General features: G+C 37.2%; 1 protein-coding gene across 1 annotated transcript in view; it reads right to left on the reverse strand.

Annotated features, from left to right (window-relative positions):
• LOC135688715 (ornithine decarboxylase) overlaps positions 1-22,890 on the reverse strand; it is a 28,147-nt gene extending 5,257 nt beyond the window's left edge. The window contains exons 1-10 of the mRNA XM_065205675.2: positions 21,529-22,890; positions 20,859-20,915; positions 7,668-7,799; positions 7,231-7,327; positions 6,555-6,850; positions 4,384-4,472; positions 4,065-4,146; positions 3,327-3,410; positions 2,523-2,699; positions 1,207-1,296 (exon numbers count right to left, since the gene is read on the reverse strand). Coding sequence (XP_065061747.2) covers positions 1,207-1,296; positions 2,523-2,699; positions 3,327-3,410; positions 4,065-4,146; positions 4,384-4,472; positions 6,555-6,850; positions 7,231-7,327; positions 7,668-7,769 — 1,017 coding nt within the window. The 5' untranslated portion in view covers positions 7,770-7,799; positions 20,859-20,915; positions 21,529-22,890. The remainder of the gene's footprint in view (positions 1-1,206; positions 1,297-2,522; positions 2,700-3,326; positions 3,411-4,064; positions 4,147-4,383; positions 4,473-6,554; positions 6,851-7,230; positions 7,328-7,667; positions 7,800-20,858; positions 20,916-21,528) is intronic.
• Positions 22,891-23,907: the final 1,017 nt, after the last annotated feature.

The raw sequence follows: 23,907 nt of genomic DNA on the forward strand, positions 1-23,907 counted from the left end.
TTATGTTTCTAAATAGCTTTCACAACATCGTTCAAATGCGTGAAATACTGGGTAAGGCTTGTGAATGTGAGCAACCGTATAATAATGATGTAAGATCATGCATGACAATTATTGCTACTATTCCATATATAGTACTGTATCACTGATCAATTATTGATGGGCTTTTGGTAACATTGGTACACTGATAATTATTTAGAATGAAGAACAGACCAGATTTTCTGATAATCAAAAACAATATATACTCTGTTGAATTTAGGAACTAACTTAGAACCTTTTTAGCCTAAACTGTCAGAAAGTAACCCTATAATACAAGAACCTGTTTTTGCCAAACACTGAAAAAGTTGGTTCTTTAAAGCAGTTTTTACCATATATAGAAGTGTTCTAAGCCAAAGTAGAAAGAGTGTCTTTTAAGCGTTCCCAGAACCTCACCAAGCTATTCATAGATAGAGCAAGTATTAAGCATACACTTCAGTTTAGTTGGTATCAAAGAATCAATAAATCCAATTCCTTGATTGGAAGAAGGATGGGTCTTTTGATAATTTTGAAATATTTTATGTGTTAATTTCGAAATATGAAATAATACCCCCCTTGTAGGGCCTCATATTTACATTGGAAGGGAAAACGAGCTTTTTAAAATAGCACGTAAAGCTTAGGGGCGCAAATTACATAAAGACAGAAATAAGAAAGGTGAATACCAATTAAATAGGCATTTGAAAAATTATATTTGCTTGTGGAAAAAAATTGTTGCCTAATCTACCCAGTAAAGTACGAAAATGCAAGTCGGTTTCACTGCTACAAAGCTCCGGTTGCTGTGAGGATGTCATCTTGCAAAGGTCTGTTGTGAAAATCATGCAATTCTATCGTCCTATGTTTACCTCGAATAATGGACGCGAGCATCAAAAATCACTTCCAAAGCTGTCAACATTATAGCATTAAAAAGGCATGGCTCTGGGGGAGCAGCAAATCATGTAGTAGTTAAGGTTCCTTTCTGGTTCTTCGTAGTTAATGGTCCTAGGGGTCATAGGGGTCCTAGGGTCATAAGGTCTGGTTTTTCCAGTATGCCCTCGTGGAACCCCTAAACAAGACCACTTAAAAAGTTACTTTAGTATCGTTAATAATCCACTCAACGCAAGGGAAATCTAAAAGAAATTTTACAGTTGCTCATTGAAAAAACCAAAGAGAAAAAAAAATTGAATGGAGACTCACTTCAAGAGGCTCTGGAACAGGAGAATTGTGATCAAAATTAATACAGTTGAAAGACCCGTAGACACCGTCATTAACATAGTACATGAAACCCTGCAAGGAACATTAAACATAGAAAGCTGTTCACTTCACACCGGATTCATTTGGTTTCTGATTCACTGACGAAAAAATGATACGAAAATTACAGAATTACGTGATAACAGAATCATTTTGTATCACTGGACACACATTTATAAACAAATTTTGTAACTTGAAGTGTTTTTATCCAGTTTAAATATTCGTTCATTCAGAAATGGATTTACTTCTGTTAACACGGCAACGCTACGCTCCAATCGACAAAGGATGATATATTGTTTAAAAAGGGGCGTCTCGATCCTCCTTACCCTTCAGGCTCTCACTTTTCAGCGATTGTCACAAGATTGCCAGTTTATCTCGCATAGGAGTGCGACTGATTTTGGTACTTCATTTCGTAGGAACCTTAGTAACCTTCAAATCATGTGACCTCTGTGTAGGGGCGTTGATACATTCCGTCATTCCGTCATTGAGGTCAGCATCGTTCTTGTCTTTCCAAAGTTAATTGCACTGGGGTTTTGTGGAGGGAGGCGTAGTGGGCTCACTGTTTGCTAATGATAACAAATAGTACTTATGACGTTATGAAAGTTTTGTCCAATATCTTCTGTGTTCTGTCATAATTTGTGTTTTTTCGAATCACATAATCTAATTGTTCAACACAAAAATTGTGCTGCTTTGCAATAGGTCTGCGGGAGGTTGGGGCATTTTATTACAAAGGTAAGGTCATGTTGAGTGTTTTATCACTGTAGCATTCTGTAGCTGAGTTGGGCAAGCATTTCACAAAATTCTTACGTTGTTTCTAACGCCTTCCCCCAAATATGCGTGAAAGGAAGTTTTGGATTTCAGGAAGGAAAAATATAAGGAAATCTCGTTTATGGAAAGTTGAAGCATTCTATTAAATACGAGAGGAAGTGTAAATGTTAAAACCTCGTTTCATAACATTTTCCGCAAACATCCCCCCATAATGTTTAAGACAGAAAATGAATTAATTTACATACCAGTGATGCTAAGACGAGAGCTTAAAGTTCAAATAATACACCTGGCAAAACTGAAGAATCCGGTCAGGATAATCTGGTCCACCTTGTGTCATACACCTCGAGGAGTTATTTTGCTTGCATTAACGAATCACAGGCCACCTAGGGTCAGGGAGCGCTCTTCTAAGTATTTGACATCCAGCACCTATCCGGATTCTTCATTTACGCCAATAAACCTTTTGAGAAAAGATAAGAACTTAAATATGAGCCCACCTCCTTCTGGTTACTCTTTTCGGATGAATTTTCACCAGTGATGGACCTAACCGATGTTATATTGCAGACAATGGTGTAGGCAGAAGAGACATAAAACCTTCCTGGCTCAGCAATGATTCTTACTCCGCAGTTGGCTGGGAAATATTTGGCAAAAGCACGGTTCAGCTGTTCAGCAGACTGTTAAAGCAATAACAGAACCAAGCATTACGTCACTCAGGCATAAAGGGAGTTTTTATACATTTCTAGAGGTTAAATGACAAGTTACTAAAATACCATTAACTACACGCCACTTTACATTAACCAAACCCCGGAGAGCACCAACTATGACTATCCTAGGGCCATTACATAGGGGGGTGGGAGATACACATTCGTAATTGCAAATACATAAAGATACAGATGAAGTAACAGAGGGGAGATCCGATATAAGTTTACTTATAAATTTTTAAACAAAATTCTAGCAGCTTATTTCCCTACTGTAGACATGAACAGTACACGCTCTTGTTTGATCGCATTAGAAGTGAAGCTGGGTGTGGCAGTCTAGAATTGTCCTGTTCTAGAAACCAGAGCGTCTACAGCACTGCCTAAAGGGGCATCGAGGACTGTATAATACGAAATAACAGACTGGTAGGCAACAATCTTGATATACACAGCATTCAACAATGTTAGTTCCACAGACAGCTATTCATCAAGCTGCTACTCTCATATGAGAAAATTTCGCTTTTGAAGAAATCCTCTTGATTAAATCTATGCTTATGCTCAAATCGTTTCTGTTTCACCAAATTAAAAATATAAGAAATTTTTTACCTCCTCGAATGAAATCGCAGCAGCATTGTTACCAGGGAAGCCTCCCCCAATATCCAACAATGTGAAATTGAAACCAAGTGATTCCTAAAAGACTTATTTGAAAAGCTACTCAAGATCTTTAAAGTCAAATATATTATAGTTATCTTAAACAGGACACAATTAGGGGGGAGTTTATTGAAGCTTCAAAGCAAATCTGCTACCAAGGGGGCATGAACTTATTTACTGTATTTTGTTTATCTAATCATTAATTTGAGTAAGTTTGTCACACATGATATATTCCTGGAAATCTCCTTCAACGTTTTTGGACATTCTGAACTGTCTAATGAACTTATCTAATAAGCAGAAAAAGAACTTATCTTTTTGACCGATTTCTTCTGACATCTAATGCGAGACAAACGTAATATCGACCATTGTGATTCTGTTGAATTGTAAGCACCATCTGCAGTTGGGACCAGATGATTATATGTACTTCCCCACTGCATGGTGCAAATAAAGTAAGTCGTTTTTTCCTTAGGTTTTGATTGATGATAAAAAAACTAATTCGAAAGGGTCCCAGAAACCACAAAACAAACACAACACTGGCGTTCTCTTCGGTCATAATAACTGTTCGCTAAATTAACAATAATATAAAATAGTATGGCGGAAATGATATTTCCAGTACATTGCGAAATTTCTAATTTAGGTCACTCAAAATATAATCGTGGCTGGAATGCATGCTATTGAGCATAAAACACTCACCCCCTCATTGAACACATTTCTTGCAGCCTTAACAGCATAGTAAAATGCTTCTGAGTCATAACAGCCACTACCAACGTGAAAACTATGAGAGAATGGTCAGTCAGTCAAATGTGAGCATGATTAGCAGAAATGCAGTTCAGAAGCAAGAAGCAGATGCCTAAAATGGAGAATCTGCAGGAATAACATGTTGGCCACTATCATAGTGGCACTCTACTTCTTAAGTTGCACGGTGAAGATGATTGTTCACACAGTGCTAAATGTTACTCATGCCATTTAGCTCATTTAAAATCGCTCGTGTGCGCCTAGCATCAAGGCTTACCTGACACCAATAACATTCAACTGGAGTCTTTTAGCAGCCTCCAAGAGAGGGCTTGTTTTCCCTTGTAGAACACCAAACTTGACACCCAACTAAAAAAGGTATAAGCTGGTAGTAATGATTGATACTCGACCCTTTTAAATGAAAATTGCATAATCAATATCATATCATTTAACGCAGAAACCCAAATATCTAAACACAAGATAAATTCTTAATTTCAGATAACTTGGGATCTTCCTGTATTAAATGCTTTTGTTGGATAAAAAAAAATAGAAAATTTTCACTGCTCTAAGTACACTGGCTTGATAATACTTTTCTGATGCCGTCTGTTGGCTCTATAACTGAACGCCTAGCCGCCCCATGTCTCATAATAATGAGCCTTTTGATAAATCTTGGCAAAACATCCTCATCAAGACAACTGAATGTCAGTTTGCAGGCAAAACCTGTTTCCCCATTGTTGTGTAAGTAGTTTACAAAATAAGAGGCTCTTTGCTCATTCTATCTACATAAATAGGTCATTTTCCAGGCACTAAGCTATAAGATAAAAATTTGGGGGATTTTTGTAGACTTTTATTCCAGAAATGTTTACAGTGATCAGTATTTGTGCAACATCTATGTGATGAGAAGAAATTTTTAGCATTAGAGAATTACAGAGAGCATCATTAAATAATCAAAGCCAGATACCAGAACCAATAGTAACTCTGGTCCACTGATCTGAAAAAAGACTGGATCGAACAACCTATTGTTCTCCTACATCAGCACGATGTCATCTTGAGACCTCTTGCGCCTAAAGTTTGGACTGCCATTTGTTAAAACAGCGCACACACAGTGCTGCACCTTAAATTGTGCATTAATCATTAAATTCTTAAATATTCTAAGATACAACAGGTCTAGGAAAATAAGTGATAGTGGATTCTACGTTACATAAACTTAATACCATGGCAAAAATGTTTAACGTAACTTACGAATGATGCAAGTTTTTGTTTCAATGGTTACTTTGAATTTTGCTATGAAATAGCAAGTTTAACTGAAACCAACATGATTGCTCTCTAGTCTCAAGCAACATGGCGAGGTCTCAAGATGGACGCTGCAATGTGGAATCAACGCTTGGCTGGAGAAGCTCGATCCAGTCTTTTTTTGAGGTCAGTGCTTTGGTCCAGATGGGTTCCATTTAACACATATATTACACATACATGCCTGATAATTTAATTGCCTTGTAACTTACATCTTCTGTTATTCAGGCAATAGGTTTTTCCCATCATCAATATTCCTGTTTAGGCCAAGTTTGGATAATTTGAATAGCCAAACAAAAACTAGCAACGTGTTTCAACTTGAAAGTTTCAGTCGCCAGACATTTGATGCATATGTCTACCAAAACAATAAATATGCATTGCAAAGTGATTTTGACTTTTGCAAAGTGATTTTGGTGATTGCAAAGAAATCTTGAACTTGGCAAAGTGATTTTGACCTTTGCGAATTGATTTTGACCTTGGCAAAGTGATTTGACCTTGGCAAAATTGATTTTGACCTTGGCAAAGTGATTTTGACTTTGGCAAAGTGATTTTGACCTTTGCAAATTGATTTTGACCTTGGCAAAGTGATTTTGACCTTTGCGAATTGATTTTGACCTTGGCAAAGTGATTTTGACTTTGGCAAAGTGATTTTGACCTTGGCAAAGTGATTTGACCTTGGCAAAATTGATTTTGACTTTTGCAAAGTGATTTTGGTGATTGGAAAGAGATCTTGACCTTTGCAGAGTGATTTTGACTTTTGCAAAGTGATTTTGACTTTCACAAAGTGATTTTGGTGATTGCAAAGAGATCTTGAACTTGACAAAGTTATTTTGACCTTTGCGAATTGATTTTGACCTTGGCAAAGTGATTTGACCTTGGCAAAATTGATTTTGACCTTGGCAAAGTGATTTTGACTTTGGCAAAGTGATTTTGACCTTTGCAAATTGATTTTGACCTTGGCAAAGTGATTTTGACCTTTGCGAATTGATTTTGACCTTGGCAAAGTGATTTTGACTTTGGCAAAGTGATTTTGACCTTGGCAAAGTGATTTGACCTTGGCAAAATTGATTTTGACTTTGGCAAAGTGACTTTTACCTTGGCAAAATGATTTTGACTTTGACCCAGTGATTTTGACTTTTAGGAAGTGACTTCATTACTTACTTGGAAAAGAGATTTCGAATCATCTACTTTAATCCGTATAACAAGCTGAGCATGGGGGTAGATTGCTTTGATCTTATGTAGTTCTTGCTCATTATCAAAAGTCATCATGCTGACATTGTTTGATGCTGCATACTTGATGTGTGATGTCTGCTTACAGGGGTTGGCAAAAATGATGCGATCTGGTGATACGCCAAGGTTCAACATTGTCTGGATCTCAACTTCACTTGCACAGTCAAATCCAAGCCCATTGTTACTAAGAAAGTTTAGCACAGTAGGCTCATTGTTGCATTTCACAGCTGCATATAAGAAAGTATATACTATTAACGTATTATTAACTAAAATACTTAAATCATGACTTGAAGTTACTTTTCATAACAAAAATCAGGTTGGTGAACATATCTACTCAAACTTTTATATATTGATTGCAGTTTTATCCAATATTTAGGTCCCCAATACTGGATAGGACCTGAGTAACATACACTTTGGCAAAAAAGATGAAAAGTCGACATGCAATTTCTATTAATAGAGAGTGTGGTTATTTTCCCGCACTCTCTATTAATTGTCTTTGAAAATCCTGTTGCCTTTACACATGCAATTTCATAAAAGGTGCAATTTCATATACTTTGAAAAAACAAAGATGAAAAGTTGACATGCAGGTTCATAAAAGGTGTCCTACCATAGAATGGCTCAACATTGGGTAGGTGTTGCTTGAATTTCTTGATCTTATTGATGATATCACCGAGGTCACCGATGATGAAAGCATCATCTTTGTCCTAGGAGATGTTCTTGTTATTCAGAAAGTAGAATAATACTGCAGGGATATTTCTATAGGACACAACTTACTTGTATATCTAAGGATTTTTTGATATCTATAATTCAGAAGTCACAATAAAAACCTGAGTTATCCTGAAAATCCTGAATGACTCGGCCTTGGGTGTTGGCCTAAAAGCACGACCCGATAGCTCAGCGGTAGAGCACTTGACGTACAAAGTCAAGTCAAGGGTCGTGAGTCCGAGCCTCGCTCGGGTCGGTTATTTCCCGCACTCTCTACTAATTAAAGATATTAGACTAAAATAACTTGTGATTGAATTTATAAATACCACTTTTACCAACCTCTCTGCCAAAGGAATTGACCTTTGCATTGATAATATCTCTTGGTTTCATGTCATCTGCGATGGTTTCAACAACTGTATCTTTTCCGACTATAAACTTCATGATTGATTATTTTAATTGGCCCTTGATATCCTTAAAACAAAATTTTTGCTGATTAGTTTTTACAGTCTTGAGCCAAGTGCCAATGTTTTCAAAGATTTTGAGAAGTACATTTGATGGATGTGTAGGGTAAATGACCTGATGCTGTGAATAATGCAACAGGAAAGTTTTTTCAAAGATATTGGCAACGGACAAGAAATCTGCAGTTCCATCTCTATGCCTCCACGCAGTTTCAACATAAGGAGGCACATTCAACGTTCCAACTATGTTGGGACGTCCTCTGTACAATGCCTGCCAAAGGTACATGGAACACCATGCAATTTACGCTGCATTTTATATCTTTCATTCCTTTCATGAATGGTGGTTGGCTGCAAGTTGTACTGCTTCCCATTCAGCACACAATGGTGAATGAAGGTGCAAAACTACTAAAACTAAAATTAAACATGACCGACTTGAAGATAAATTACATGGGAAAACATGAAAATGCTTTATGCAGAAGGTGTGGAGAACATGAGGAGCACAAGTGGGAATGCCGCTATTTGCAAAAACGATTTGCCAAAAATAGGTAGCTTACAGGAAAATAATCCAAAGTTACTTAGTAACATAAACAAATGTGTGGAACAATTTTGCCATTTCTGAATGAAAACAACAATAACCAAAACCCGTATTACTACCCTCACTGCAATCGTAGTAAGCAGTAATGCTCCGAAATGGAGAAGTGGTAACACTATTATTATTATTATTTTTATTATTACTAGTAGTAGTACACTGTTATAAAGGAAATATACTGCAGTTTGATAATTATTGGCGACTCAACCTCCCCCCCCCCCAGTCCCCCTTCAGATGGCCTTAAAATGATGCAATGGTAACATGTACCATATATGTATAAGAATTATACTTATACTTACACAATTTTTGCATAGGCTCATAGCCTGTAGCAAAATCCTACAGACTTTGAATTGATAAGACAGCTTTTTTGGTATCGCAAATATAATACTAACTACAACAATAAATTTAAATCTCCTGTGAGTCATAGATGAAAAGGACATCTTGTCGGCGAGTTCCATCTACGACAGCCACTTACAATAATTATACACTACAACTTCAACGAAGAAAAACTATACAAGCAAAACAAAAGCAAAACCTTGAAGCACCTGTAAAGCAGGCGGTAGGTCGAAAGAAATAAGGTAACTTTGTGACCACCAAAGGAGATGGAAGAAAAAAATTGTGACAGGCCAGGTTGGCAAGGTGCAAATGGGAGTACTCCTTTGAGACACCTCATTGGGTTATAACGAATAGAGAAATAAAGAAATGGGAATTACACAAAAATTGCCACTGCCACTGCCTAATTAACATTAGAAAACCTTTTCGTATTTTTGATAAAAGAAATCGTTGCTTCAAGGATTTTTTGATTTCTAACAACATTGAGCTGTGGGTCTCCAAAAAGAAGCAATTCATACAAAGGTTAAACATCTTAATTTAGTGTTAGGCAGGAATATGAGAGAGCTGACCAAAGAGATTCTGACGCATCAAATGAAACTGGGGGCAGTGCAGGAAAAAGTGTTCATTGTCTTCTTTGTCCATGCCACAAGCACACAAGGGAGTCAGGCTGACGAAGTTGTGTCTAAATTTATGCTCATTCAACAAACTAGGTCTTAAACGCAGCTTTGTAAGGTATCCAACACCCTCAATATCACAAATATTGTAAGTTCCTCTATTCTGAGGTCTTATAACTTTTTATAATTCGCTCTTAGGGATTTTTTATTTCCTACCCTAACAAATTCCATTGGTACAGAGTGTTATAAAAATATGTGTTCAAAAAACGATTGATTCTAGCAGCATGTACCTCGTAACTCCGGGCATTCCTTAGATTGTAACCAATCTGATGTTTAGGGGGAATTTCATCAAACAAGCAGGGTGACCATATCTCAATTTTGGAATTATGCCAAATTTGTCATAAAATTATGCTAGATTCGCAAAAAATATGCTAAATTTCAAATCAAGGCAACCCGGCTCGAGAAAGAGGCTAACGCATGCTCGGAATATCTAAGGTGGTCAGGGTTGCCATTTGGCCTTTTTTGACCACTCATCTATAACGCTGTGTACTCATTCTTCATAAACCAAAATACAATTTAGATCAATGGTTTTGAAGGCAAAATTTTTCCATTTTGGCAGTTTCTCCAAACCCCTTGTCCGTCATGAATTGATTTGGCCTAAGAAGCAAAATTTGGCTGAATTTTGGCCGCATGTTGCAAAAAACAACAAAAATACAAAGAAAACAAAAATTTTTGCACGATAATATACAAAATTTTTTAAAATAATTACAAAATTGCAAATAATGAATGATGAAACAAAGTGATAGATGTTCAAGATAAAAGCAAGTAAAAACATTTGTAACCTTCAAAGCAAATTTTTGATTACGCTATCACTACCCACAACTAGCAAAAATTTTGCTTTTTTATATACTGCGTTTAGCAAACTGAATTTTGATGCCGACTATAAAATATGCGGCTGAAAACCATTCTAAACATCTGGCAAAATCCTGAAAACGGAAAGTCACTATTTACTACCGAAATTAAACCATAGATGCTGGTGTAAAGTGTTTCCATTTGGTAACGATAGAAAATGGATCAATGGAAACAACGATTTTTTAAAAAATATCAAAATTATGCCAAAGTTATGCTAGATTCCAAATTACGCTAGATGTTATGCTAAATGACGATTTTTGGCCAAGATTATGCTAAAAGCATATATGCTAGATCTGGTCACATTGCAAACAAGTATTCCTGTGATTGAGATAGCAGTAATTTGGAGAAATGATTCAGCCCTCTATACCATCTCCTGTGATATAAACTTTCCTAGCCTTATTCCTAAAAAAGACACTGCTTGTTTGTACCCCTCCAAACTCCAGTAACAGCCAAAGCTGCAGAATATTGTGTCTGTTCAAGCCTTTCCGTCAAGGATAAACACATTTATAGATCATATTTGTGGTAAATAATATGACCATAGGCTAAATGTAGTCTAACATACACTTTGTAGACTTGGTAAAGAAAATCCCTAGAAACATACCTTGACAGGTATCTTATCATCCCAATAACCCTTCTTGCCTTACCAATAGCTTCTTTTATATGGCTTTGAAAATTCAGTTCAGAGCCTAGTTTCATGCCAAGGTGCTTATATTGTGATTTCCTTTCAATTATATCATTGCCTAGTATAGCTTGAGGATGGCATAGTTTTACTTTTTTACAAGAGAAGACAACTTCATCAATTTTATTTGCTTTAAACTGCATCTTCCATTGCCATGCTCATAATTAAACTCTGTCAAGATCTGCATTGAGTTCATCATCAGATCTTCCTACATCATCAACAACTTTGAAGAGAGATGTGTCATCCGCAAACATCTTAACATCACATTTCAGGTTAGCAATCAAGTAATTTATATAGATAAGGAAAAACAGTGGACCCAGGACAGAGCCTCGAGGTACACAAGCACAGATCGGTGCCCATTCAGAGCATTTAACATTCAGGACAACCCATTGTTTGCGATCAGCCAAATAGCTCACAATCAAAGTAAAGACCATTACATTTAGGTTTCAATAAAAGGCCCTTATGCCAAACTCTGTCAAAAGCTTTGGAAAAATCAAGAAAGAGAACCCGGGTTTCAAGAGTAGGACACGCTTCAAAAGCTTTATAAAGGTTTTGAGTTACACTATACCGGATTGCTATCGGGGCGGAGTAGTTACACTACGACACTCCGCTCGCTCGTAAGCCTGCATTCCTTTGCATTTCTGGTACACAAAATCCACCAGATTAAATTTTTGATGATATTTTCGAATCTATGTGTTGTTACAAATGAAAACTGAGAGATAAATAATGGGGTTCGTAGGACGGATAGCGAGATTGTGTTGCTATCTGATGTGTTAAAGTATGTTTTTCGTCCAAGGGACTTTTCATTAAAATTCGGGAAGAGATGAAATCCAAATACGAAAATGTTTTGACAACTTCGATTTGGCATTATCCAACAGCAACAAAATCTCAAAAAGCGCCATTGTTCATTATGGATCGAATTTCTTCAAGCAGAAAGCAATAAGAAAATCCTTTGTTTTAAAATGGAGCATATCGGACTCGTGCGATTACACTACAACGCTCCGCTACGGAGTGACTCCGGAGTGATTTTCCTATCACCTCCAGAGCGGAGTGATTTTCACTCCGCTAATCAGACAGAGCGCTGTGTACCGGTTTGGTGTCGCGTTGTGCAACTCAAACCCCTATCCGATATGAAAGTTACTCCGCTCCGATAGCAATCCGATAAAGTGTAACGGGCACCGAATAGTAGAATCTTCTGGACTAGGCCTGATTGCTGTTGAACTAGTAACCCATTCACACAAAGGTGTTGAAAAATTTTTTCAACAGAGCTTTTTTAAATTGGGCTATAGTTAACCTCATTCTGCCTGTTACCCTTCTTATAAATATGAACTATATTCGCCTCTTTCCAGGCAGAAAGATAAATGCCTGTATCTAAGGATTTTTCAAAAATTAAAAATAAGGGCTCAACCATAGAGGCATCGCATACCTAAATAAAATGAACAGAAATCTTATCACTGCCACCAGGCTTTTAAGGCACGTATTAATTGTAGAACTTTACATCTACTGATATTTGATAAATATGCATTGCACCGTGGTATAATGCTAGGTAGTGTACTACCAGTTGACTACCAGTGTACTACCAGATCTCCATAGAATTGTCTCTTGCTCATCCATTACTCTGTTAGATTCTTGCTTCCAACGGTTCTGCAGAAATCTAATTTGTTGCAGGGTGTTTTTAGCAACTTACCAAAATCAGAAATCTCTGCCACATCGTCTCAGTGTTGAATTTGAATGTTGATATTCATTGACCTTCATTCAAAAATGGCACATTCAAAGTGAAGAAACTCCTTACTTATAAGCAAAACTTTCTAAATTTGGATTCCATTTCCAGTTTTTGATTCAACATAACTTGTTTGAACAATATATGACTTTGGTTTTGATTTAATATAAGTAATCCAATGGACACTTATTCACCTTTGTTAACCAAACTTCCCTAAACAGGATTCATTTTCCTGTTTTAGAGTCAACTGAACTTGTTTTGGAATTAAAGAGATGAGAGGAGTAATTTCAAGAAAGGGAACAATTAAAATTACCCTAAAATAAGTCTATAGGGTGGTATGTCATCGGTAATACTGGGACCTTGTTCTTATGTCAAGTAACAATATGTATGCGAGGCATGAATTTTTTGTAGTTTTTACTTTTTACCATATTTTACCAGCCTGACATGAAACCAATGTTATTTACTTTATTAAAAATAAGGTCCTTTAACGTTTAAGACATGGTAATTACTCTTTTACCTTTTGTTCTTTTCCATGACTTCTTTTTACTGTACAAATGGTACCTGATATAGCTAATATGAGAGACCCGGAAAAATAACTTGTCTTTGTTCCTTCACTTTGAGAGCATAAAAAGAGAACTGAACACGATATTTGGAATAAATGAAGTTTAGTGTATGTATAATCATCTCCAAAAGAAAAAATCCAAATATCTACACTGCCACATGATTTTTTTCAAGTTATTTGCGATATGGCGTAAAACCTATGGATTTGTGAATAACTCAAAAAGGTTGACCATTGGGTATTTTTGTTGCTGTTTTTGGATTCCTCGTCCAATAAAACGTCTCTGGGTGCATTTGTAGAGCTAGAACATTTCTTAAACTGAAAATAGTTAAAGGAAAGTGAATTCAAAATGGCCAATTTTTGTCGCCAAACATGATTTACATTAAATCTACAAAAATGCACAACTCAAGAACCGTTTGGAGTTAGATGCTCAAATTTTCAGGATTTTCTACTGTTTATGATATCTATTTCTGGTGAAAATTTCAAGAAAATCTGTTAGCTAAGGGTGTCAACCTTCCAAAACTCTGGATGATTTGATATGGATTTACGGATTTACCCGGAGGCCAACGGGGTTACTGGAGTGCAAACGTGTAATGGATGGCATGCGAACTTTCTTATTTATTGATTACATAAACCTTTAAATCAACACACTAAAACTAATCAGCCCATACTAAGATGTTACTTAATCAGATATTTTAATATCTAAATAAATTAACGCAAATAAATACAATTTACCTTGGAGCAACAGAACCCACAACTTTTCACTCCAACTTATTGAGCTGTGGTTAGACTGTGATCAGTCCAAAACATTTAACTGCTCGAGGGCTTGGAAATTAAAAACTTGTGGAATGCAAAGCTGATTAAATGAAACCAAATGTTATTAGAGTTGATTCCAAGAGGGGTGCTGAAGACATTGGTTTCATCAGGGGTTCTTATTTTTCTTGAACTGTTTTATTGCATTTTTGTGCTGAAATTCATGCTTGATTTCTGTATTAAGCCTTTCTGTGATGTGTTTGAGGCTTTTTGGAATAGTAAAGAAGAAAGAATTTTGTAGGGGAGGAGGCAGCTCCCCGCCCTGTAGCGCCTGTGACAGTCGTGCGAGTAAAAATCGCGTAGGAGATCGAGTTTTTTTGTCGCTGAATTCTGCAGGAGTGCGAGTGATTTTTGCACATTATTTTGAGGAAGAATTTTGTGATGGCAGAGGGCGTGGTTCTCGCAGCCTCTGCGGGGGAGCACGCCACAGCCTCTTTTTGGTGGGAGCCTCTTTTGTGTGGCAGTATTAAGAGACGGGACGGGCTGAGAGAGATCCAGCACTATGGCCAGGATATAAGCAGCTTTGAAACAGAGTAACTTCTCAACTCAAAAAAGCTGCTGTTTCTTACTACAGTAACATGAAAGATGACAATTCAAATAATCCGAAGGGAATGTGGAAAATAATAAACAAGATATTAGACAAACATTCAAGTCATAGTCCTCCTTTGTCAATTATCCATGAAGGTCAACGTGTTGGAGGACTGATGAAATTGCAGAGGCCTTTAAAGGGGAACTGAAGTGAAAAATGAAAATCAATTATTTAGTAGTTTTCATCGTGCTGATTTCGAATATCGACACGAAATTAGTGTTTTTCTTTTCGTTTTCCTGCATTCACCACGCGAAGTGTGAAATTTCTCCATTTCGGTGGCGGAGAGGTCTGGAGACAAGTTTCAGGCGCTGACGTAAAGTCGTGGACACGTGCCCCGATCGCAACGAAACGAAAACAACATTGTAGTAGGTAGCAGAGTGAATCGGAGGGAGGGAATTCGGTTAGTGGTTAGAATTTCAGTTCGCAATTTTCACGACAGCTCTTCAGGAATGACAACAGACTTAAGATCGAGCGACGATGAATTTGGAGCATGTGGTGGTGAAGTACTTGCCCTACCAAGGGCGAACGGGAACTGCGAAAGTGGCGATGAAGATTAGCCTAGGCCCGATGAGATCCCAGAGGCTGAGGATGAATCATCTCCCACGACGTGCTCGTTTTGTCGGTAAAAATGAGGAAGTAAATCAATGGTACGTCGATCTTTGTTTCTTTTCTGACAATGAAGGCAAGAACAACTCAAACACAATTTCCTTATTTCCTTATAAAAAGTAAGATACAACTGAGAATGTAGGCTACATATTATAATCTTTCCATTTCTAAAATCTGAAATAATAAGGATTATTACATGTTACAATTTAATAAATATTTGCTTTGATATAAAACGTTTATACATAGTTTGATGGCTAGCACGGAACAGGTCGACCTGATCCACTTTGGTTTAAAAACTGGCTTGTTTTTTATACATTGACAAGTATTATTAAATCTTACTGCAATTAAGATTTTTGGACTGATAATTCGAAAATGTCAAATATTTAATAGAATTGCATAAATATGCCTAAAATAGATTAATACCTAAAATTATATCCATTTTGCTAGGTATCTACAAACAGTGTATCTACAAACCGATCAATGGATGGTTTGCTGGTTTTTGGGTATTTGTGCTGGAAAAACTGGACAACTTTAAGTATGAATTTATCACAAAATGTAAAGAAAAGAACTTTAGTCAAAGAAGACAAGGGTTTCAAAATTCTGCAGAGAGACAATGAAAATGCAAAACTCAGCTACCTACTACATATACAGTGGAGTACAGGGTTATATACAGGGGTTATTCAAAGGGACCAGACTTTCAGTTCATAATAGCCAGAAGAGAAATTTAGAACTAGTGGGGTCATGTTATAAGTTGGAAATTTGTTAAAACTAGTGGAGATTGAGCAAGGCTTGATATTTTCAAGATTCCTAAGGTATATTTTTCAAGATATTTTACTCACATCAAAATGTGTAGAATAGTTTGGATTTGATAAAGTTTTTCTCTTACAATAATGGCCCTGTACCACCTGCTTGGTAACATTTTTTATACATAATCAGAAGAAAATGTTTTACCTTCACAGTACAATGTTCTTTTAATGTATTCTGTTACTGCCTGTTGTTTAGATACACTGTTTTCAAATTTTGAGAATGAAGTTTTTTGGTGCCCAATGGTTATATTTTTCTGAAATTTGCTTCAACTCAACATTTTTCATAGACGGTTATGAGATAGAAACCCTGACATATCTTTTGTTAAGATAAGGTCTTTTAATAAACTTGGAAACATATATATACATCATTTAATGGTTGTGCTTTAAATCCTTCTCCTTTATGTACATCCTGGTATGAATTGTTTTTTGTGCCTGGAGTTATACCAGAAAATGCTTTGATATCATGTTCTATAGACATAGAAAATCATGTTTAAAGGGGTATTTCTGAGGTGGGGGACTACTTTTGTCTTTTTCAGCAAACCGAATTGTGTAGGATTGGCAAGTTTCATGGCTCTACAGCTAACAGAAATGGATTAACCATAGTTATGTCCTCTGAGTGCTGGGCACAGGACCCCCATTCTAAAACTAGCTTAAGAGTTATTTCTGAAGTGGGGACCACTCAATCATTTTCTGCAAGTAAATTATGTGGGTTTGCCAAGTTTCTTGGCTGTATCAGGCCTGGCCGTTTGTATTTTTATAGGTGAGCTGTGAATCGCTCCCCTCATTTGCTGAGGCGAGCTAAATCAGTAACACATAGAATGCACTTTGAAGACAATCGACAGATGACTTAATAAGCCCCTTTAGTATCTGTCGGTTGCCTTAATGTAATTGCCTCAGTCAGGAGTGTTATGTTTTACTTCTTTCAATTTGTATTTGCTTTAACCGTGACTTAGGCACCCCCTTTACTTGAAGTATTTGAAAGAACAGACTCTCTCCGTTTTATGTAAAGCTGGTACAACACAAAAAACAACAATTCTCTTGCAAAACAATCTTTTTGTTGCACCGAATTTGAAAATGGCTTTAAAAAACAAATTTTGAAACAAACTTAATTATACGTCTAGCACTCTTCAGAGAATAAAACGTCAGAACATAGAAGGAAAACTCTACGCTAAAATACCCAGTTTTGGATCGAAATAGGCCATCAGAAAACGCGAGGACATGACTGTTGAGGTTTTCCAATAAGTGCCCCTTTCCTATTGAAAATGTTACCAACTGCTACATAGATGGAACGATGATCAGGCTTTGCCAATAATGCGAAACATGTCACCGTTATAGTTTTTCACCCAATCTGGGTTTTTCAGTAAATGCTGCTCGATAGTGGAATTCCATGTTTTGGTTGTCGTTTTTGATCTGCAAGACAGGGTACCCTGTTCTCTTTGAGGGATAGTTTTGTTTCTATTGCTGGAAGGGACCTGCTGTCTTATTATATCCCCAATCTACAATTCCTACCCATTTCTTCGACTTTCCTTCCAAAAATATTCCTGTTTTCTTAAGATTGAAAGGTTCTAATCGCTACAAACGTACCTTTCGGTTAACTATCCTTTTCCAAATAGATCAAAGTTTATGCCTATCATAATAAAAACCGCCCAACAAGCAAAAAGTTAATTGCAAAAAATGCAGTGACGGGAGAAAATCGCTGTCACAAAAATAAGCCAATTAACCCGTTTTCAGGGTTCTCTGAATAGGAAAAAGGCTAATGAATGGAAATTTTAGGGGAGCGATTCTCCCTTCATGTTCTGTTTAGGAGAGCAATTCATAGCTCGCCTCAGGTTGCGAGGGGAGCGCGAGCTATCGCTCGCCTCAAACGGCCAGGCCTGCTGTATAGTTAACAGAAATAGATTGACCATACTAACGTATTTTGAGTACTGGGCACAAGTACCCCAGTCTAAAAATAGCACAAGGGGTATTTCTGAGGGTGGGGACCATTCTTATCATTTTCAGCAAGTCAAATTGTGTCGGTTTGCCAAGTTTCATGGCTGTATAGTTAACAGAAATAGATTGACCATACTAACGTATTTTGAGTACTGGGCACAAGTACCCTAGTCTAAAAATAGCACAAGGGGTATTTCTGAGGATGGGGACCATTCTTATCATTTTCAGCACGTCAAATTGTGTCGGTTTGCCAAGTTTCATGGTTGTATAGTTAACAGAAATAGATTTACCATACTAACGTATTCTGAGTACTGGGCACAAGTACCCCAGGCTAAAAATAGCACAAGGGTTTTTTCCCAAAATGATTCTATATTCTATCTTGTTACGCATACCGAATTCTATATTTTCACCAAGTTTCATGCTTTTATCACAATTTTCACGATTGTTATCTGTCATGAACCTAATCAAACTCACTACTACATTACATCAAAACATCTCTTCGTGTCCACCACTTTACGTCACAAGGTCACGTGACACAGTGGTCCGACCGCGTTCTCGCTCCGCCATCGATGAGGGCAAATTTCGACTTTAAAAACTTAATAACTTAAAAACTACATAACGTATTAAAAAAATTCAAACGGTTTTGGAATCAGCACGGGAACCTTTATCAGTGGTAAAAAAATCGTTTTTCACTTCAGTTCCCCTTTAACAGGCACTTTATCTCCATAGGCCCAAAACTAGCCGAAAATATTGAAACCAAAGATTGCGATGATCCACTGAAGTACCTACCCAGCAAGGGACTGCCGGTTGAAACTAGTTTTGAGTTTCAAATGGTTGATCCTGAACTCTGAAAATGAGATCAATAAGTTAAAATGCTCTAAAGCTGCAGGGCATGATAAGATCCCAGTAAAACTAGTGAAAGAAGTTGCTGATATTTTATCTAAGCCATTAGCAGCTATTTTCAATTCCTCTCTTGAAAGCGGTGTTTTTCCGAACATATGGAAAGTAGCCAGGGTAATATCAGTCTTTAAGACCGGATCGAAAAGTGATTTGAACAACTACTGGCTAATATCCATACTCTCGGTATTCTCCAAGCTAATCGAGAAAATCGCACATGATCACGTCTCCACCTTTCTGAGGGAAAAAAGCATGCTCTCCAAATGCCAGCATGCATTTCGAAAGCTGCACAACACGTTGACCTCATTACTCAATGTTACTGACTCATGGTTCTCAAGTGCCGATAAACGAAAAATAAATATTAGTATCTTCCTTGATCTAAAAAAGGCATTTGACACTGTGGATCACAAAATTCTGCTCTCTAAGTTATCAAAGTATGGAATAGGAGGAACCCCTCATCAGTGGTTTACATCATACCTAACTGATTGGATACAATACTGCCAAACCAATGGTTCCAGTTCGCAACAAAAGAAGGTTCAGTGCAGTATTCCCCAGGGTTCGTGCCTTGAGCCCCTCCTTTTCATCCTATACGTAAATGATTTTGAGCGATGCTTAGAGAAAAGCTCAACAAATATGTATGCAGACGACACTAGCATAACATGCTCTGCAAAAGACATTGAGGAACTGTGCAATGACTTAAAAACTGAGGGTAAGAACATTGCAGAGTGGATGCGGCAAAATAAGCTTAGTCTGAACACCAATAAAACTGAATACTGTCTCTGTGCACTATTCCATAACTGTGCAAACACGTAAGCCCTTCAGTGATGTCTTGTGCGATTTTCAATTGGAAGAACTCGATGCCTTGGCATTGGAATTTATTTACAAATGATAAAAATGTATTAAGCCCACTACATCTCATCGTACCGCCAAAAGGTTCAAAATCAAAACAGGCGTATTCTATCATCATTGTAAGGGGACTGTAGCTTATTGCATGGAACTCCACGATGTTTGGGGACTTATCCTTTAAATCATTCATGAGCTTTGCTTCCTTAACAAACCTTTTGATATCTGTTTCATCAGCGTAAGTACCTTAGCTCCTTAACGACAACATCACAACCTTTAAATTTTGCTTTGAAGACTACTCCAAACGAACCCCTGCCTGTTTCATCTTCTTTCTGAAGCAAATCGCAATCATACGTAGATAACGTTGGATCAACCTTGACTCTTGGAGCAGAAAGTTTCGTTAACGAAGGAATCTTGAAAGGGAGCATCTTCGCGTGAGCAGCAACGAAACCAAAAGACCCGATAAAATTCAGTCACATGGAATGTCACCAGATTGGCACAAATAGGCACCCAGGAAGTAGAACAAAAGAATAATGTCATTATGAGTAAGAAGAGAGAAGTCTTCACACGTTGATGACATAAATAATGGGCGTCCTGCTAATTTCTTTTCAGAAGTGAGTCATTGTCTGGCGCCAAAGAAAAGGCATGCACCTTTTTGTTATAGGTTCCTGCTACACTATCAAAAAACTCAAGGCCTCTTTCTAAAGCCTTTCAGTACATTTATTCAAATGAAAACTAGCATTTCGACAATGTTGGGCGATGAGTTTTTTGAAACCAAAAACCATCAAAATTATATGAAAATATACCTATGTCAGTGTTCGAAGATAACAGTACATGTGGTACTGACAAGGCTTTCCCTGTATAAATGTTTCCCTTATCATTCACTTTTAAGAAATCAATACCCATTAATCACAAATGCTAAAAATCGGTATATTTTCAGCAATACTCTTTATCTTAAAAAACCGTGCCATGAATGTGCTGAAGCATCTGAAACACAGACCAGTCTTCTCAACAGTGACCATATGCCGAAAGACAGTCTTCCATTTTAAGATAAGTTTTAATGGATTCAATAGATGTTTTACCAAGAGAAATATTTCAAGGCCATCTTTCTAAAAAATATGAAATATATCTAGGAAGAGAGATACTTTGATATTGATTTAATGTTGTTGCTAAACATTACCTTGACGCATTGAATTCCTCCTCGACATCTCGATCGCAGAAACCTCTTCTTCTAAGTCTGAATAAAGTAAAATTAGTGTTTATTGCACTGGATCTGTGTTCATAGTTTACGTTTTCGTGTCGTCTAGGAGAATCAGGTTCTATGTTAAAAGACGGAAGGGAATATATAACAATTACCTATTGTATAGTTCACCCAATTGGAACGGGGAAAGGACATAGTGCCTTTAAAACTTCCCTTATGAACAGGGAGGTGAAAGTACAGGCTAGCAAGCTACATCATTTTTTACGGAATAAGCAAGCTTGCTTCCACTTTTATAGGATGCCCCCTCCTCCGTTGCATGTATTTCCTGAAGAAAACGGAATCAATTTTGCATTTTCACGAAGCAGAGTACAACTTACTGAAATTCAACTTTTTTAAATCATCATAGATTATTTCTCAAATCAAAAGCCATTCCTTGTTCCACAGTTTCGTTTCTTATCGATTTACGCTTTGGGTACGAAACACTTATCGTTATTATTATCATCATAAGAATCGTAAAATTCCACAAACTACAGAGCGGTTGCTTTTGTCTATTCGGAAAAACAAACGGTTGCTTATTTCTCTCAATTAAGCTAGTTCTCTTATATCATTACATGATCATTACAAAGCTAAGAAGTTGATTTAACAATACCTTTATCAGAATGTGAATCATCTATAGACAGCGTTTCGATTTCTTCGTCATCTTCATTTCTGTTCTCTATATCTTCGGACCAGTAAGCGGCTAAAACAAAGCATGTTTACTGTGCTCTTAAATCTCCTATTAAATACCCTACTTCGAGTATAAGAAGTTCCAAAGCTGTCGCACTAGTGACAAATTACAATATATCGCCGCTAATTTATGATAAAATTATTTTCTCCCCTATACCCCCAACAACTTGATTAATTAAAAGCAAATTGTTTCTTCTGAAAAGAACAGAAAAACAGCGAGTTACCAGAGAGAGATATAATGATTTGCTTGGTACGCCTAAAAAACATTCACAGACTAGGGGTTAGTTAGCATCAGTGGGCCTAGTCACAGAAGGTGCCATAGTCCTAGTCTCAAGAAGTGCCCTTGCATATTCCGCCTCAAATTTCGAAGCTTTAGTAATTATCATTTAATCTGTCATTTATTCTTATCGCGAAAGACTTACGATTGAAGTGAAATAAAAATCCAGCAAATGTTGGTTTGGAAGTCAGCTATGAAGCAGCGGAAGCGCAAACTTAGTCAACAGCACGGCTAGCACCTAATATGGCGAAATCATCTTGCACATATCAGGTACCAGATGTTCAGGCAAAAGGTGCTTGCTGATTGGTAGGTTCTTGATTGACAAGTTTCTTTCGACCAATAAAATTTACATCCCCAAGATTGCAAAGTTATTCAAGCATCAACAATGAACTCAAAACTCTCACTGGTTCAAAATCACGAACTACGGCTAAAAGCAAATAAATCACTTTAAAACTATGCCTGATAATTTTTTCGCCGATAAAACAGCCATCACAAAGGCTGGTCATTTGACGGACAGCAAATGCAGTGCTTACATTTACTTTATTGATATCGCAGAGAATACTAAAAAACAGAGAATACTAACCTTCACGTTATTGTCGAAGTTTTTACCTAACTCTTCAAGTGTGTTCTCTTCTAACGGAATGCCAAAGCATTGCAAGCATAAACAGGCTAAGATAGCACTGAATGCCCCCAATGGCATTTTTGTGCGCCTAAGCTGTGCCATGTTTAACACTGGTCAAGCCTTGCTTCAATATGGCGCGGCTAGCAGTGTTAACGTGTTTATAGCTTTGAACTTCGTTAGCCCTTTAGGGAAGTAGAAACAAGCACTCTTCTTATATCAAATCCCCAAGAGTCACAAAAGTATTGCATACAACTCAACTATGGTTATTGAAAACAATGAACATGGCATGCAATAGCAATATTTATTTCTCTCGGGTAAACACTATTGGGACGAGAGAGCATGCTTACATGCAATCTGTCTCCTCAATGATTGGCTAAAGTGAACAATAGCTTATCCTGCCTTAACGGATTACGCTGCTCGCTTTGGCTGGCCTAGCTGTGGTAGTGGACGACATTTCTAACTGCGAGAAAAAGGCTATCGAAAATGGAAAGAAGATTTAATTAATGGAATTGAATGATGATCATGGAAGCATTTGTTTTTCCTTTTGACATAGCTGTCGCAGAAACCAAACAGGGAACCAAGTTTTTCTAGGCTTCACTACAACGGGAACACAGCAATTTGATTCAAAAGCACTGGAATCAAAGTTGTCTCTGATTGGTTTAAATCGTTTAATTATCGATCAAGCTCACTGGTGGGTGAATTTCACTCCCGTGAAAATAAAATTGAGAACACAATAGGGGACAGACTGCCTTTAAGGAAAATCCACAACTGTTCATCTTCATGAATCTAGACATACGCAAGAAAATTACAATGCTTGCCAAAGGTCTTGTAACACTGACGTCAGTGTGTAAGGTCAAATAGGAAGAGCCTCTCTAAAGGAATTAGGAATTACCTTCTCTTGTGAATCTTTTATAATATTTGTCTATTCTATAAACATTGTTCTAGGGGGCAGGGGGCAGGGGGCGGAAGTGGTAACTTTTTTTGGAAAAGGAATGAGACACAAATTGCTGGGTGTTCCGAGTACTTTTTGCAGGCTTTGTAGATACTTTCACTGGTATAAGCAGACCAATAGCGTTTGTATATTTTGTGGCTGAACATATGTTGTGGCTAAAAGAGTTAAAAAAGGAAGGTTTCTCACGAAATTGATAGTTGCATGGCGTTTCAAAATTAACTCAGAGACTTCACGGAAATATGGGCTATGACCAGTGGCTTTCAAAAAATGCAGATTATGGAAGGGGGCTGGGGGCTTGTTGTTTTGAAAGGTCACGCCAAAAGCAAGATTCACCAACAAAGACATACATGTGGACGATTTTGTTCATATACTATATATCCTCACACAGTTTTACCCTCAGTCTTTCAGAGACTTCTCTGTCTAGTAAAGAAAAACTGGGGATTAGGTAGCA

This window comes from Rhopilema esculentum, chromosome 9 (genome assembly GCF_057945365.1).
Source record: "Rhopilema esculentum isolate cy_ngs chromosome 9, ASM5794536v1, whole genome shotgun sequence".
NCBI lineage: Eukaryota > Metazoa > Cnidaria > Scyphozoa > Rhizostomeae > Rhizostomatidae > Rhopilema > Rhopilema esculentum.